General features: G+C 37.0%; 1 protein-coding gene across 1 annotated transcript in view; it reads left to right on the forward strand.

The window, feature by feature from the left end:
- Positions 1–15,362, forward strand: part of USP8 (ubiquitin specific peptidase 8) — a 51,518-nt gene that overhangs the window by 6,944 nt on the left and 29,212 nt on the right. The window contains exons 2-3 of the mRNA XM_086320909.1: positions 7,583–7,751; positions 11,119–11,263. Of these exons, the coding sequence (XP_086177035.1) occupies positions 7,648–7,751; positions 11,119–11,263 (249 nt within the window). The 5' untranslated portion in view covers positions 7,583–7,647. The remainder of the gene's footprint in view (positions 1–7,582; positions 7,752–11,118; positions 11,264–15,362) is intronic.

Below are 15,362 nucleotides of genomic sequence, written 5' to 3' on the forward strand. Positions count from 1 at the left end.
TCTTGACCAGTCTGAATGACCAGAAACCTCAGTTGTTACTTTTTTTACTTTTTAGTCTTTACTCTGTGGTTCAAGTTATCCAATCGCTAATTCTCTTTGGAAGGATCAGAAAGATGTCAAAAGGGAAGAGGCGGGGTATATATTTCTTCCATTTTCTCCCTATTATCAACTCATTTTCAGTACTGCCTGGTTTTCATTTTCGGAGCATTGCTGTTTGATTAAGCTGGAGTCCTTAGTGTTTGTCAGGTTTACACGTCTTAAGCATTTATTTTTTGTTTTAGAAGACCTTTTTTCTTACATACATTTATTTCATTTTTTTGTACTTAAAATCTTTTTTGAAGTGTACATAGTTTTCTCAGGTTATATGTTGTATTTAGTTCTAGAGCTACACAAGCAGCTTTTAAAATTATTTGAGTTCTGTAGTTATTGAACATTCCCATTGTAAGTATCAGTGGGTTTGTTGTTACTATTGCAGCCAAAGTAAGAAATTGTAAATCCATTCAGTTATTCTGGCCTTGAGTTATTTTATGTCATTCTCTTTTAAAATTTCTTTAATGGCAAAATGCAGCAGAGTGACTTATCAAAAATATAATTCATTAAAGTTTACATGCATTTAAGTTGGATTCGTATTTTTCTTTGCTTTCTCATTCAATTAGGGAAAAATACCCTTTACCTTGTGCCTTGACTTCTCCAGAAATGTATGTGATTGTAGAGGCTGAAATAGAAATTGAGGCAATGCTGGATGTGTTTTTAACACTCAGGATCTGTTTGACAGTATAACTTACAACTTAATGAATGAAAATGGAAACAACTGTGATCCTCTGATGATGTCATCAGAGAAAGTTGTTCTTTGTTTCAGCTGTTCTCAAAAATCAAATAAGGACAGAAAAGATAACTTTAAAAAATCAGAATCTTTCTCCTAGAAACCCTCATTAAAAACTTTGATGTCCTCACAATCTTATCCCTGTACTTTGCCCCCGAGTGTCTAATCAGTTGTCAAGTTCTGTCAAGAATTTGTCTCAGTCAAAGAAGACACCTTTGTGGTGTCTCTAATGTTTATCTGCCTCCTCCATTCCATCTCTGCTGCCCTAGTTCTGACCTTCATCATCTTTCCTTAGGATCATTATAATGTGTAACTAATATCTTCCTTATCTCTAGTCTTTTAAAGCCTAACCTTGTACTGTTAGTTTGGATCATGTAACTGTTCTTAGATCTTTGCTTATGGCTCTCTTTTATCTTTAGAAAAAAACTAAATGCTTTAACATGACATTCACAGCCTTCCATTTATATGTTTCTATTTTTCAGGCCTTCAGTTCAGTTCAGTCGCTCAGTCGTGTCCGACTCTTTGCGACCCCGTGAACCGCAGCACACCAGGCCTCCCTGTCCATTACCAACTCCCAGAGTCCACCCAAACCCATGTCCATCGAGTCGGTGATGCCATCCAACCATCTCATCCTCTGTCTTCCCCTTCTCCTCCTGCCCTCAATCTTTCCCAGCATCAGGGTCTTTTCAAATGAGTCAGCTCTTCTCATCAGGTGGCCAAAGTATTGGAGTTTCAGCTTCAACATCAGTCCCTCCAATGAACACCCGGGAGTGATCTCCTAAAGGATGGACGGGTTGGATCTCCTTGCAGTCCAAGGGACTCTCAAGAGTCTTCTCCAACACCACAGTTCAAAAGCATCAATTCTTCGGCGCTCAGCCTTCTTTATAGTCCAACTCTCACATCCATACATGACCACTGGAAAAACCATAGCCTTGACTAGATGGACCTTTGTTGGCAAAGTAATGTTTCTGCTTTTTATATGCTGTCTAGGTTGGTCATAACTTTCCTTCCAAGGAGCAAGTGTCTTTTAATTTCATGGCTGCAGTCACTATCTGCAGTGACTTTGGAGCCCAGAAAAATAAAGTCAGCCACTGTGTCCATTGTTTCCCCGTCTATTTGCCATAAAGTGATGGGACCAGATGCCATGATCTTAGTTTTTTGAATGTTGAGCTTTAAGCCAACTTTTTCACTCTCCTCTTTCACTTCCATTTAGAAGCTCTTTAGTTCTTCTTCAGTTTCTGCCATAAGGGTGGTGTCATCTACATATCTGAGGTTACTGATATTTCTCCCGGCAATCTTGATTCCAGCTTGTGCTTCTTCCAGCCCAGTGTTACTCATGATGTACTCTGCATAGAAGTTAAATAAGCAGGTGACAATATACAGCCTTGACGTACTCCTTTTCCTATTTGGAACCAGTCTGTTGTTCCATGTCTAGTTCTAACTGTTGCTTCCTGACCTGCATATGGGTTTCTCAAGAGGTAGGTCAGGTGGTCTGGTATTCCCATCTCTTGAAGAATTTTCCACAGTTTATTGTGATCCACACAGTCAAAGGCTTTGGCATAGTCATTAAAGCAGAAATAGATGTGTTTCTGGAACTCTCTTGCTTTTTCCATGATCCAGCGGATGTTGGCAATTTGATCTCTGGTTCCTCTGCCTTTTCTAAAACCAGCTTGAACATCTGGAAGTTCACGTACTGCTGAAGCCTGGCTTGGAGAATTTTAAGCATTACTTTACTAGTGTGTGAGATGAGTGCAATTGTGCGGTAGTTTGAGCATTCTTTGGCATTGCCTTTCTTTGGGATTGGAATGAAAACTGACCTTTTCCAGTCCTGTGGCCACTGCTGAGTTTTCCAAATTTGCTGGCATATTGAGTGCAGCACTTTCACAGCATCGTCTTTCAGGATTTGAAATAGCTCAGCTGGAATTCCATCACCTCCACTAGCTTTGTTTGTAGTGATGCTTCCTAAAGCCCACTTGGTTTAACATTCCAGGATGTCTGGCTCTAGGTGAGTGATCACACCATTGTGATTATCTGGGTCGTGAAGATTTTTTTTGTACAGTTCTTCTGTGTGTTCTTGCCACCTCTTCTTAATATCTTCTGCTTCTGTTAGGTCCATACCATTTCTGTCCTTTATTGAGCCCATCTTTGCATGAAATGTTCCCTTGGTATCTCTGATTTTCTTGAAGAGATCCCTAGTCTTTCCCATTCTATTGTTTTCCTCTATTTGTTTGCATTGATCACTGAGGAAGGCTTTCTTATCTCTCCTTGCTATTCTTTGGAACTCTGCATTCAAATGGGTATATCTTTCCTTATCTCTTTTGCTTTTTCCTTCCCTTCTTTTCACAGCTATCTGTAAGGCCTCCTCAGACAGCCATTTTGCTTTTTTGCATTTCTGTTTCCTGGGCATGGTCTTGATTCCCGTCTCCTTTACAATGTCATGAACCTCCATCCGTAGTTTATCAGGCACTCTGTCTATCAGATCTAGTCCCTTAAATCTATTTCTTACTCCCATTGTATGTCATACCTGAATGGTCTAGTGGTTTTCTCCACTTTCTTCAATTTCAGCCTGAATTTGGCAATAAGGAGTTCATGATCCGAGCCACAGTCAGCTCCCAGTCTTGTTTTTGCTGACTGTATAGTGACTGACTGTATAGTTCTCCATCTTTGGCTGCAAAGAATATAATCTAACTAGCAAATCCTTGTGCATTCTCTATCCTGGCTAGTTCCCAAAAATATTCTTTACTTTTTGACTTTTTCCTCATACTTGCTTATCTATCAAAAAGCCTTCTCTCACCAAGACTCACATAAATGCAATCCCTTCCCTGATGCTTCCTAAGATCCCTCTAGTTATACTTGATCTTCTTAATTTTTCTTATTGTACATTATTTATACTTTATAGTTTGATACTTATGGTTACATGTTGTATTAACACTACTTAATATTTTCTCTTTCACATTAATTTTTAAACTTTGTGAGGAAATGGATCGCATATAATTTTTGAGTTCCTGGGAGCACAATGTCTTCTATGGTAGAATATCTGTGAATGTTCAAATTGAATTTAACTTTGAAATGGCTAATGGTTTTTTATTTTAAGTTGCCTAGGTAGCATATACATTTTAATATTCTTTGTCTTTCAAAGATCCAAGCTTTTAAGGTAATCATGAGAAACAGATTTGACTGAGACATATTCTCGATCTTCAACTTAGAAGGTTCAAATAAATAGCTCTCTTTCCCAACCAAGAAACTTGATTGTCAGGAATCAACAAAATAGACTCTACCTGACTTTTTGAATGTGTGTTCTGTGATTAGACCACTAATACTTAATGACCCAGAAAAAGGATAGAGTTGGAAAAAACAGATACTATCGGACTGGTGCTAAGTTACTCTGTCTATCTCTGGCGTTAATCCTTATCTTAGTACACTTAGTGTTACCAGTGAAAAATCATTGGGCTTTTTGGAAATTATATTTCAAGAGTTAGCCTATATCAAGGGGAGCAAATATTTCTTATGACTGAGTAAGCTTAAAATCCTAGCTGAGCTAGGTGGGGGTAGAAAAGGCAGGGTAAGTTTTATTACCCTTAACCTTCTGTCCTCTGCTGTGCTTAGTTGCTCAGTTGTGTCCAACTCTTTGCGACCCTCTATGGACTGTAGCCCGCCAGGCTCCTCTGTCCATGGGATTCTCCAGGCAAGAATACTAGAGTAGGTTGCCATGCCCTCCTCCAGGGGATCTTCCCAATCCAGGGATCAAATCCAGGTCTCCTGTATTGCAGGCAGATTCTTTACCATCTGAGCCACTAGGGAAGCCCAAGAATACTGGAGTGGGTAGCCTATCCCTTCTCCAGGGAATCTTCCTGACCCAGGAATTGAACCGGGGTCTCCTACATTGCAGGCGATTCTTTACCAGCTGAGCTACCAGGGAAGCCCTGTGTCCTCTAGCCTTCCTGAATAGTCCAAGCTCCAACATTCCTTGCCCTCGGTCACCTTCTGTTGTAGCATCACTAAGGCCTCCCGTTTCCTTGAGCACCTTCCAGGAAACTTAGTTTCTTGGCCTTAGTGTGCTTTTCCTTAGTCAGAAGTATTATTCCTCAACCGTTGCTTATGTTTCAGAAGAAATTATGTTTCTGAAGCACTACTCTATCCCATCATATTCCTTCTCATTGCCATTTTAAAAAAGTTATCTACAGTCTACTTCCATTCCTTTGTTCCTTAATGCTGTGCTCTTGCTTCCCGTCATAACACTGTGTGGAAGCTGTGTTCAGTGATGTTATATATACCAGACTCTATTCCAAATCTGTCTTGTCTTTTTAATGAGTGCTTACAAACATAAACTTTACGTTTACTTGTTTCACCCATAACTTCTAACTTACATCTGTCTGGGTATTCTTTTCATATTTCTATACAGCTGGATATTTTATTCACATTTGCATTGTTAATAGAATATTAATATAATTGGTTTCTCTAAAATTTTAAAATGTTAAGTACATTACATGTTATTTTATATGCTATAAAAGCCTTACAATAAAATGATCATCTGTACCAACTATTATGGGCTTCCCAGGTGGCGCTAGTAGTAAAAGAACCAAGCTGCCCATTCGGGAGATGTAAGAGACTCAGGTTCTGTCCCTGGATTGGGAGGATCCCCTGGAGGAGGGCATGGCAACCCACTTCAGTATCCTTGCCTGGAGAATCTCATGGACAGAGGAGGCTGGTGGCTTACAGTCCATGAGGTCGCAAAGAGTTGGACGTGACTGAAGTGACTGAGCACAACACACCAACTAATATATGTAAAATAAGCTAGAGGATGTATATAGCCAATATTTTCTAATAACTATAAATGGAATATAACCTTTAAAAACTGTGAATCACTGTATTGTACACCTGTAGTGTATAATACTGTAAATCAATTATACTTAAATAAATACATAAATAAAATGATCATCTGTGAGCATCTGTGAATATACCACCCAACTTGAGAAATAAAACCTGACTTTACTGATACCCCTGAAGCTCCATGTGTGCATTATACCCTCCACATTTCCAGAAATAGAATTTTATGTTTACTGTTCCTACCTTTATTTATAGCTTTATCTGATTTTTATCCTTAAGCAATATATTGCTAGTTTTAGTTTGTTTTAAAACTTCATACAAAAGGTGTCATGTTGTATGTATTCATGCTTTTTCACTCAGCTTTAGGGGCATAAGCAGAGATTGAGGAGGTGTTGAGCATAGCAGGTTAGGGAATGTTCTCCAGTTAAACTGTTTATCTTGGGAGATCAGGGGCCATGACTTATATATCCTTTGTGAATTTAACATGTAGCATTATGTTTCTTATAAGGTAAGACCCTCAGTGTTATTATCTGGAAATCCAAGGGATCCCTATCGTATTCTTTCTTTATTGGATGCTCTTTGCTGCTTTGGTGATGCATTGCTTTTTTTCTTTTTTTTTTTGGTTTATTTTTATTTTTTGCTTTCTGGTGGTGTCACTCTCTTTTTCTTTTTTTTTAATTTTTAAAAATTTATTTATTTTAGTTGGAGGCTAATTACTTTACAATATTGTAGTGGTTTTTGCCATACATTGATACGAATCAACCATGGGTTTACACGTGTTCCCCTGGAGATGCATTGTTGATGAGTTAGATACCTAAGGAGAAGGATGTATTTAATGTTGATTAATCCATTTGGGAGTTATGGTATGGTTCAGAGCTTTTTCTGCCCTATCACTGATAGGTTTAGACATAGAACTCACAGGGCGGGGGGCAGGGGGGAGAGTAGAAAATGTTTATGTATGAGATCTTTGTTTCTAAATGCATAGATCTGAGACTACTAATTCAAGTGCTTAATTAAATCTGTGTTTGTAGATGCATAGAGATGGTATAGATGGAAAAAATTTAAAATTATAACAATGACTTTTAGAGAAAAATAGCTAGGTTTGGTGAATAAGAGTGGATTAGTGGCACAAGGTTGGAAGGGATGAGTATCAAGAAATGAGAAAGCATTAATATTTAATGTAAAATGTGACTAGAATCAAAGCAAATTGGGGTACTTTTGGAGTTTGACGTAGGTGAGCAGAAGCCTTTTCCCCCCTTAAGTTGTACCTTACTCAGCATCACAGGAGTCAGTGTTCATTGATGTCCATTCATCTAATATTACTAAACTGATAGAATGAAGAGCATTAAGATTGTGGAAATAAGTGATAGGGAAAAAGTTCTCTCTTTTTTAATTGAAGTATAAATTGATTTACAGCTGTTGTGCCAGTCTCTGCTGTACAGCAAAGTGACTCAGTCATACATATATATATCCTACATCTTTCTGTATATTTTTTCTGTTGTGGTTTATCACAGATACTGAGTTTAGTTCCCTGTGCTAGCACCTGTTGTTACCTATCAAAATGTAATAGTTTGCACCCACCAACCCCAAACTCCCAGTCCGTCCCTCCCCCCGGCTCTCCTCTCTACTGTGCCTTCCCCGCCACGATCGCAAGTCCGTTCTTTATGTCTATGAATCTGTTTCTGTTTTTAGATAGGTTCTATTGTGCCGTATTTTAGATTCCACATACAAGAGATATCATATGGTATTCGTCTTTCTCTTTCTGACTTACTTCGCTTAGTATAATAATCTCTAGTTGCATTCATGTTGCTACAAATGGCAGTTTCATTCTTCTAATGGCTGAGTCGTATTCCATTGTATATATGTACCCTATCTTCTTCATCAATTCATCTGTTGGTGGATTTAGGATTATATGTGTTCATTTTGTTTCAGAAAAGAACTCCTTTTAATGAAGTACACGATTCATTGCGGAAGTGGAAGAGTAAAGATTATTCATCATGCCTGCCGTGGCTTCAGTTCCTAAAGAACTCTACCTCAGTTCTTCACTAAAAGACCTCAATAAGAAGACAGAAGTTAAACCGGAGAAAATAAGCACTAAGAAGTATGTATACTTTGCTAGTTTGAGTTATATTCAGGTATCATCTGTTATTGAAAATTAGAGTGTTCTATGAAGTGTTTGGTAAGCTAAAATAGTGTAAAGAAAGGAAACAATTATCTTTTTTTCATGAAAGCAAAAATTCCCTTCGAATTTCTTTCCATTCCTGAAAAAGAAGTATTGAGTTAGGTCTTCTGTAAAAGCAAAGTGATATAAAATAACTTTATGAAATGTGGGGGATAGCTATTAACTTTTAATTTATTTCCATTTTATTAAATGAGTTAGAGAAGTTCTTAATTTTATCTTGGCAAAATACATACATATTCTGCTAATATGCATATTATCTGTTCTCTGGACAAATGTATCACATTGTAAGTTTAAGAGGTAAAGTCTGCAAGGATTCTACAAACCTCATTCAGCCACAGTTAATGTCTTTGCAACAGTATAAATGTACTTAATTGAAGATCATTTTTATTCTTGTGTATCTCATATATAAAATATGGTTCTAGCATAGTCTTTCTTAGAGAAGGCAATGGCACCCCACTCCAGTACTCTTGCCTGGAAAATCCCATGGACGGAGGAGCCTGATAGGCTACAGTCCATGGGGTCGCTGAAAGTCGGACATGACTGAGTGTTTTCACTTTCACTTTTCACTTTTCATGCATTGGAGAAGGAAATGGCAACCCACTCCAGTATTCTTGCCTGGAGAATCCCAGAGATGGGGGAGCTTCACGGGCTGCCATCTATGGGTCGCACAGAGTCAGAGAAGACTGAAGTGACTTAGCAGCAGTCTTTCTTTGATTAAAAAAAAAAGAAATATGTATTTTTTATGCCGTATTCAGCACTGTATTTGTGCCAATTTGACATGAACTTTTAACATAATGGTTTATTTTTTGTGTGTCTGTTTTTGAGGACATGCAGTCTGTTTATGTTGAAGTCAACTGTATGTTGTAGTAGAGGCTAGAGATAATACCTTCCTGAATTTTCCCTGAGATAAAATATAGTAGAGATGGAGAAGTCTGGGTATTTTGATATTTATTGGAAGTTATTTAGCTTAAAATGGGATATCACTAAAATTGTTAACTTGTTGATAGTTTTATCTCCAGTAAGGACAGGAGGCAGTAGGGGAACTTTTCTTCTGAATTTATTTTGACCAACAAAGGAGATGATTTGGACATATGTAACTATATTATTACAGAGTTGAGAGAGTTTCAGAAAGAAAGGTGGGTCTTGGCAGCCTTATACCCTACACTTGAGGCAGTCAGATTTTAGAAATTGGGGGAAAACACGTGTTCTGTGACTGGAGATAAATGTAAGGCTCTAAAAAATAATATATATGATTCTAAATGAACCTGTGAAGAGGCATCTTAAACCTGTGATTGCACTGGGACATCTTTATAAGTCATTTTGTAGAGGAAATGAACAAGATGGGAAGAAAATATCAATACAACATGGATGAAGACAGAATAGTAAGAACTTTAAAGAGGATCAGGAAAGAAAAGTCTAGAATGAACTGATACTCTTAAAGGTTACTGAAGATAATATGGGCTTTCAAAAAGATTTTTGGGTGGGGAAGGGGTCGGAAGAATGAGAGAGTGACTGGCCTACTTCTTGAGCCAAGTTGGTGTTGATGGGGTGATAGAGAAAGTAGCTCTGTTACACTCGCTTGGAATGATTTTCAAATAGGAAATAGTGGGAAGGATAAAACCATCTTGAAGCTTTCTCAGAGAGCTTCATCTAATTTTAAAATAGATAAATCTGTTTTAGCAGTGTCTGCTTTAGCTCTAGGACTACCCTGACCCCACAGGAAGTGGTATCTTGGAGGAACTTCCTAAATGTACCACCACAACTCATACTGTTACAATGTCATAGTACTAGTCTAGCGGATGCTAGAATCCTTTTAAGATGTGTGGCTGGTTCACTGGACTCACACAGGCATTGCAGCCGTCTCAGCTAGATCTGGTATGTATGGGCCCATGAGATTTACGTGCATCTTAGTGAAAAGAAATTTGGAAAAACCTAAGGGCTATTGCACCCACTCCTAAACTCTTAGAGAATCTCCTTACTAAGCTCTGGTTTGGTTTACCTCTATTCTAGGCCTTCACTGCTATGCTTGAGAGGGCATACACACTGACAGATTGTCCTTGTGTAGGACTGCCTTCCGTCTTAGAGACTGCTTTGGCCCCTGTTCCTTTCTGTGGTTTTCTAATTCCTTCACCTGACCAACTTCATCATTAATCCATGTCTCAGTCTTAGAGCATAGTTTGAAAAATATAGAAAACCGGATGCACTGCTTTGTAGAAATAAATTATTGATAAAGCATATCGTGTATAAGATCGGTATTGTAACTTGGTTGGTGAAACTTTAGTTGTAGGTGAATGAATTCCTCTTGTAGAAATGTTTATTAATTTGCTTTCAGAGGACTGTTAAATCAGGAAAATGTCCTTAGAATGAATGCCATAGAATCCTCAAATTATTTTATTGAAGTGGAGTTTTAAGATGACATGTTTTTAGACTTTAAATCTCTTTTCCTTTTAGGGCCAGTGAATCATTCAGCTATTGTGTAGAAAACTCTAAAAGATTAAACTCATGTCCCCTTTCCTGGCTCTAGTTTCTTGGGTGGGGAGAATTTTACATCATGGTTAATTAGAAAAGAGTAAGGAGAATTGAAAAGTATTTAACTTTAAAATAGTAACTATTTTATCTCCCCTACTTCAATACGAGTAGTATACAGCTCTGTTGTAGAGTATGACTATTATATGGATGCTGGAGGACTGTTTGCCTCAGGATTATCTTTTGTAGTAATCTTTTAAAAACTAGTCTTAGCAGCAAAAGAGACACTGATGTATAGAACAGTCTCATGGACTCTATGGGAGAGGGAGAGGGTGGGAAGATTTGGGAGAATGGCATTGAAACATGTAAAATATCATGTATGAAACGAGATGCCAGTCCAGGTTCGATGCACAATACTGGATGCTTGGGGCTAGTGCACTGGGACGACCCAGAGGGATGGTATGGGGAGGGAGGAGGGAGGAGGGTTCAGGATGGGGAACACATGTATACCTGTGGCGGATTCATTTTGATATTTGGCAAAACTAATACAATTATGTAAAGTTTAAAAAAAAAAACAAAACTAGTCTTAGGTGCATTTTGAACAGTTTGGTGACATACAAAAAATTTAGGAAACGTAAGTATTTAATTGTAGCATAAGGGAAATTTTCATGTTGTATCCAAACTTATATCTAACTTTGTATCAATTCTGAAGTAGTGCAGTCTAAATTATGAAATGTATTGAGATTCTCTGTAGACTTTATACATGACTTTTTCCTCCCAGATGTCAAGTGTTATAATTATGTTTTCCTCTGATTTTAAGTTATGTACAGAGTGCCCTGAAGATCTTCAAGACTGCAGAAGAAAGCAGATTAGATCGTGATGAGGAAAGGGCCTATGTGCTATATATGAAATATGTGACTGTTTATAATCTTATCAAAAAAAGGCCTGATTTCATGCAACAGCAGGTACCCTTTATTTCTAAGCTTTTATTTGCTAAGTTATTGTCACATGGTAGAGCTGTTCATCTCTAAAATTTTTAACTAACCCTGAAATTTAGCAGCAAATTCAAATTCTTCTGCAAGCAGAAAAAGCTAACTAAAGATTTACTTTAATTATTTGCAAGTTTATATGTGTGTGTGTGTGTACATACTCGCACTGTATACACACACTTCATTTGCTTTGCATTAGAACAAGTTTATAGCAACATACAGACTTGTAGTTAGTTTTCTGTTGTAATTATTGCCAGGTCAAATGGAAGGATTCAGTTTATTCATGCATTAAGTAAGAAATATATGACTGTAGTTATACTTTTTCAAGAGTCAGGGTTTAGTCACTTGTTTTTATGTGATAGCTCTTGTATTTAATTGACATCATAGCCATATTAAAGATCTCAGCTTGCAAAATTAATGTTGACCGCTTCCATTTTTATATATTTATTATTTTCAGTCCTTTGAGCCAGGTGCCTTTCTTTGAATTTGCTGAAGCACCAGGAGGGATGGTGGGAGAGGTGTTAGTGGGTAAAGAGAATTTTTGATTGGGATAAGTGTTGCTGGAGAAGATGATTGCATTTTTATCACACCAGAAACAAACGAAAGAAGAAAACAGAAACTGGGTTAAAGAAATGGGAAGAATATTGTGTTCATGGTTCTACCTTTAACCTAGGAATGATCTTGCTACTAGAGAATAGTAGCAAAATCCTGCTCATAGATTTCTTACCTGGTAGACAAGCCATTCTTGAATTAATATTGTGATTTTTACTTTGATTCACTAGTGGCAGAATTAGCTTGTTTCATTTAAATTGACTTATAGAAGCATAAAAAGCGAAGTTCTCTTACTCTTCAAAATAACCTTTTTTTTTTTTTGTCCACAGTAATGGGACTGATAATTTCTTTTGGTTGTGGGTTATGGGATAATTTTACTATTTTCTTTAATGGTGGCAAATGATTGCTGGTGTTTCTTCTCACCAGCAAAATTATGCTAGTAATCTTTACAGGGTTTTAGATCTAGCTTTGGAAAGGTAGCCCCTTGCATTTGGAGCTTCATCTTCCTGTCTAGAGGTGGGTGGAATGGTCCTGCCCTTGGAACATTCTTGAACATACTTACCTTCAGATAAAGATGGAGCCCTATTTTGCACCCTCTTTGATGGTTTTTACCATATCTGTTAAAAAGATGCTGCTTAGAACCAGTAAATAATTCATGTATTTAATACTTCCTGTCATCCCTGATGTGTTTCCTAACTCCACTGGAAGATTTCTGAAAATAACAATTATGTAATGGACATTTTACTCAGAGGGTCTTTGAGTCATGTTGTTTCTGCTCAACATAAAATTGAAGAAAAGCCACTCTGCTAAATACATATGTATGGGTTATGAAGGGCTACCCACAACTAAAAGCTTTGGCTTATTTATGAAATAATAAAAAAGAACCCAGTGCTGGAAGACCCTGGTGGCATCACAAAAACATCACAGACTGGGGTGGAACATACATGGGTTGGGATTGCACTCTCTCACTTTGGGCTCCTGAGCAAGTTCCTTCATCTATCCTGAGCACCCCCAGTTCCTGTAAAGGGGAACTTCTTGGTGGGTTGCGGTAAGAATCAGAGATAAGTCTTGTATTATCATTCCTATCATACTGTAAGTATTCTATAAATATTGGATGGGTGATTGAATAAATGGTGGCAGTTATTCTGCTTATTTCTATTGTAAACATGTTTTATTCATTAAAACATAAATCTGAATTCTGTCAGAAATATAAAAAAGATACTGAAAGATTTGAAGATTTGGAGAACTGCGGTAGTTTTGGTGTCTGCGTTTTTGTCTTTTGTGGTAGAGCCAATTTTTTTATGTACTTACTTAACTTTTGCTTTATTTTTCTAACTTAGTGGTTACTTTTTTTTTCTTTGACAAGATTGGGAGTGGTTATGTATTTACTTTTTTTTTTTTTTAAAGCTTGAAGAGGTTGGAGTAAATTTTAATCAGTTAGAAAGTTTTCCATTTCCACAGAGTATCTGTTGCATTTCTGAAGAATGTATCATTAATAGTTGAAAGTGGCAGGACTTGTTCAGGTGAAGAAGCTCCCTGCAAAGGCTCAAGTAACCCAAGCTTTCACTTCATATGCTGCAGATGTTCAGTTCTTGGTTTTCTGTAAAGGGATTGTTTTTTTCTATTTGCTCTGTCTGGGGTACCACATCTGCTTCAGTCATAGAACTGTTTTTTGTTTCATTTAGCTCAGCTTCTCTGGTGCAGTTTAAGTATATGAAATATTAATTTTAGTAACTACATATTTTCTGGTTTTCATCCTTTAAATCCAAAGGGACAGAATGTAATGTGACCAGCCTTCTTCAGAAACTTAAACATTTTTCACTGGTTTTACACCAAGATTTAGAGAAAACTTGTTAATGTAGCAAGTTCAATAGTAGAAAACATGTTTATTATTTATTCATTGACAAATATCAGTTTATGAACAATTTTTTAGGGTTATCTTAAAAAAAGGGAAGGCAGATATACTGAAAATATTAGTACAGCAAAGTCTAGATGCAGTTAGAATATTTTTATTCCTTTTTAAAAAAATTTTTTTACATCTCCATGGTGATCTTGATAATTAATCCTAAATATTATTATTAGTAAACCATTTTGTTCGGGAAGCATTAGAATTGCTTGAATTTGTGTGTTCAGGAATAGGTAAACCAAGAAGCAAATGCTTTTAGTTGTATAAGTATTGGACATTTTTTTCATTATTCTGCTAATTATCAATGCTATTGAAAAGTTGGAAAAATGTTATACTTACTTGAGCTGTGTTCCTTTAAGAGCACAGAGAGAGATAATTATTGACAAGAAACCTCACTGATATTAGGGGAATGTCTTCTGGGAGTTTTTAACAGCCATGCCCAAACATAATTTTTTCAGCATTTCAACAGTGTTAAGTCAGGCTTTTAAATGAGTTCATACCAAAAAATTAACAAAGCAACTCATAGTGTTTTTTTGGTTGTACTTTATATTTTGTTTTTATCAGAGAAATGTTAATGATTATATTTTATTTTCTCTTAAAGTAGTACATCAATAGTCAGAACATTGTGATAATGGAAGTAATTCCACTTCCCTTCCACTACAATTTTTAGTTGATATAATGTTGAATAAACTATACTTTTATTAAAATTACATGGTGAATGCTCTTTTATTTATTTAATCTAGAAGAATAAAATCAACTAAAATACAATCTGCTTTTAGGTTAGATAGACATATGATAGTTGTTATCAACAAATTTATCCTACCAGCTCTTCCATAACTTTTGAGTACAATATCATTTGTGATGAATTGTGCTAGTAGGCTCTGTTTGCAAACTCATAGTGATAAGCTGTGGCGAATTAGTTCCATTACTTAGTTAGCTGACTCTCACTATACTACTGTCATGTCAAACCAGCCGTGATTTGAAAATATCTCTGATTGCAAGATCCAGTGAATGTCCCCTTAGGGAAGTGATTTTTTTTTTTAAACTTCATTGTACTTGTTAATAATTTATGTACTAAACCTGTGTGTGTGTGTCTGTGTGTGTTTTAACGTAGATACATAGATTATATTATTGATGATTTATTTCCTGGCATTTGATTTTTTGTTATGGTTTCCTCAAGTGTAAAACTTGTTTTATGTCTACAGTGATTTACCTCCAGTTGGGAGGTAGGTAGGTATAAAATACAGGTAGAAGGAAACATCGGAGAAGGCAAAGGCACCCCACTCCAGTACTCTTGCCTGGAAAATCCCATGGATGGAGGAGCCTGGTAGGCTACAGTCCATGGGGTCGCTAAGAGTCGGACATAACTGAGCGACTTCCCTTTCACTTTTCACTTTCATGCATTGGAGAAGGAAATGGCAACCCACTCCAGTGTTCTTGCCTGGAGAATCCCAGGGACGAGGGAGTCTGGTGGGCTGCTGTCTATGGGGTTGTGCAGAGTCAGACACGACTGTAGCAACTTAGCAGCAGCAGCAGCAGAAGGAAACATCTCAGTTTAAAATAAGAAAAATGGTGCACTGGGACGACCCAGAAGGAGGGGAGGGGAGGGAGGTGGGA

The sequence above is a fragment of the Bos grunniens genome, chromosome 10 (assembly GCF_055505025.1).
Source record: "Bos grunniens cultivar Pamir isolate PY7600 chromosome 10, Bosgru_T2T1.0, whole genome shotgun sequence".
Taxonomy (NCBI): domain Eukaryota; kingdom Metazoa; phylum Chordata; class Mammalia; order Artiodactyla; family Bovidae; genus Bos; species Bos grunniens.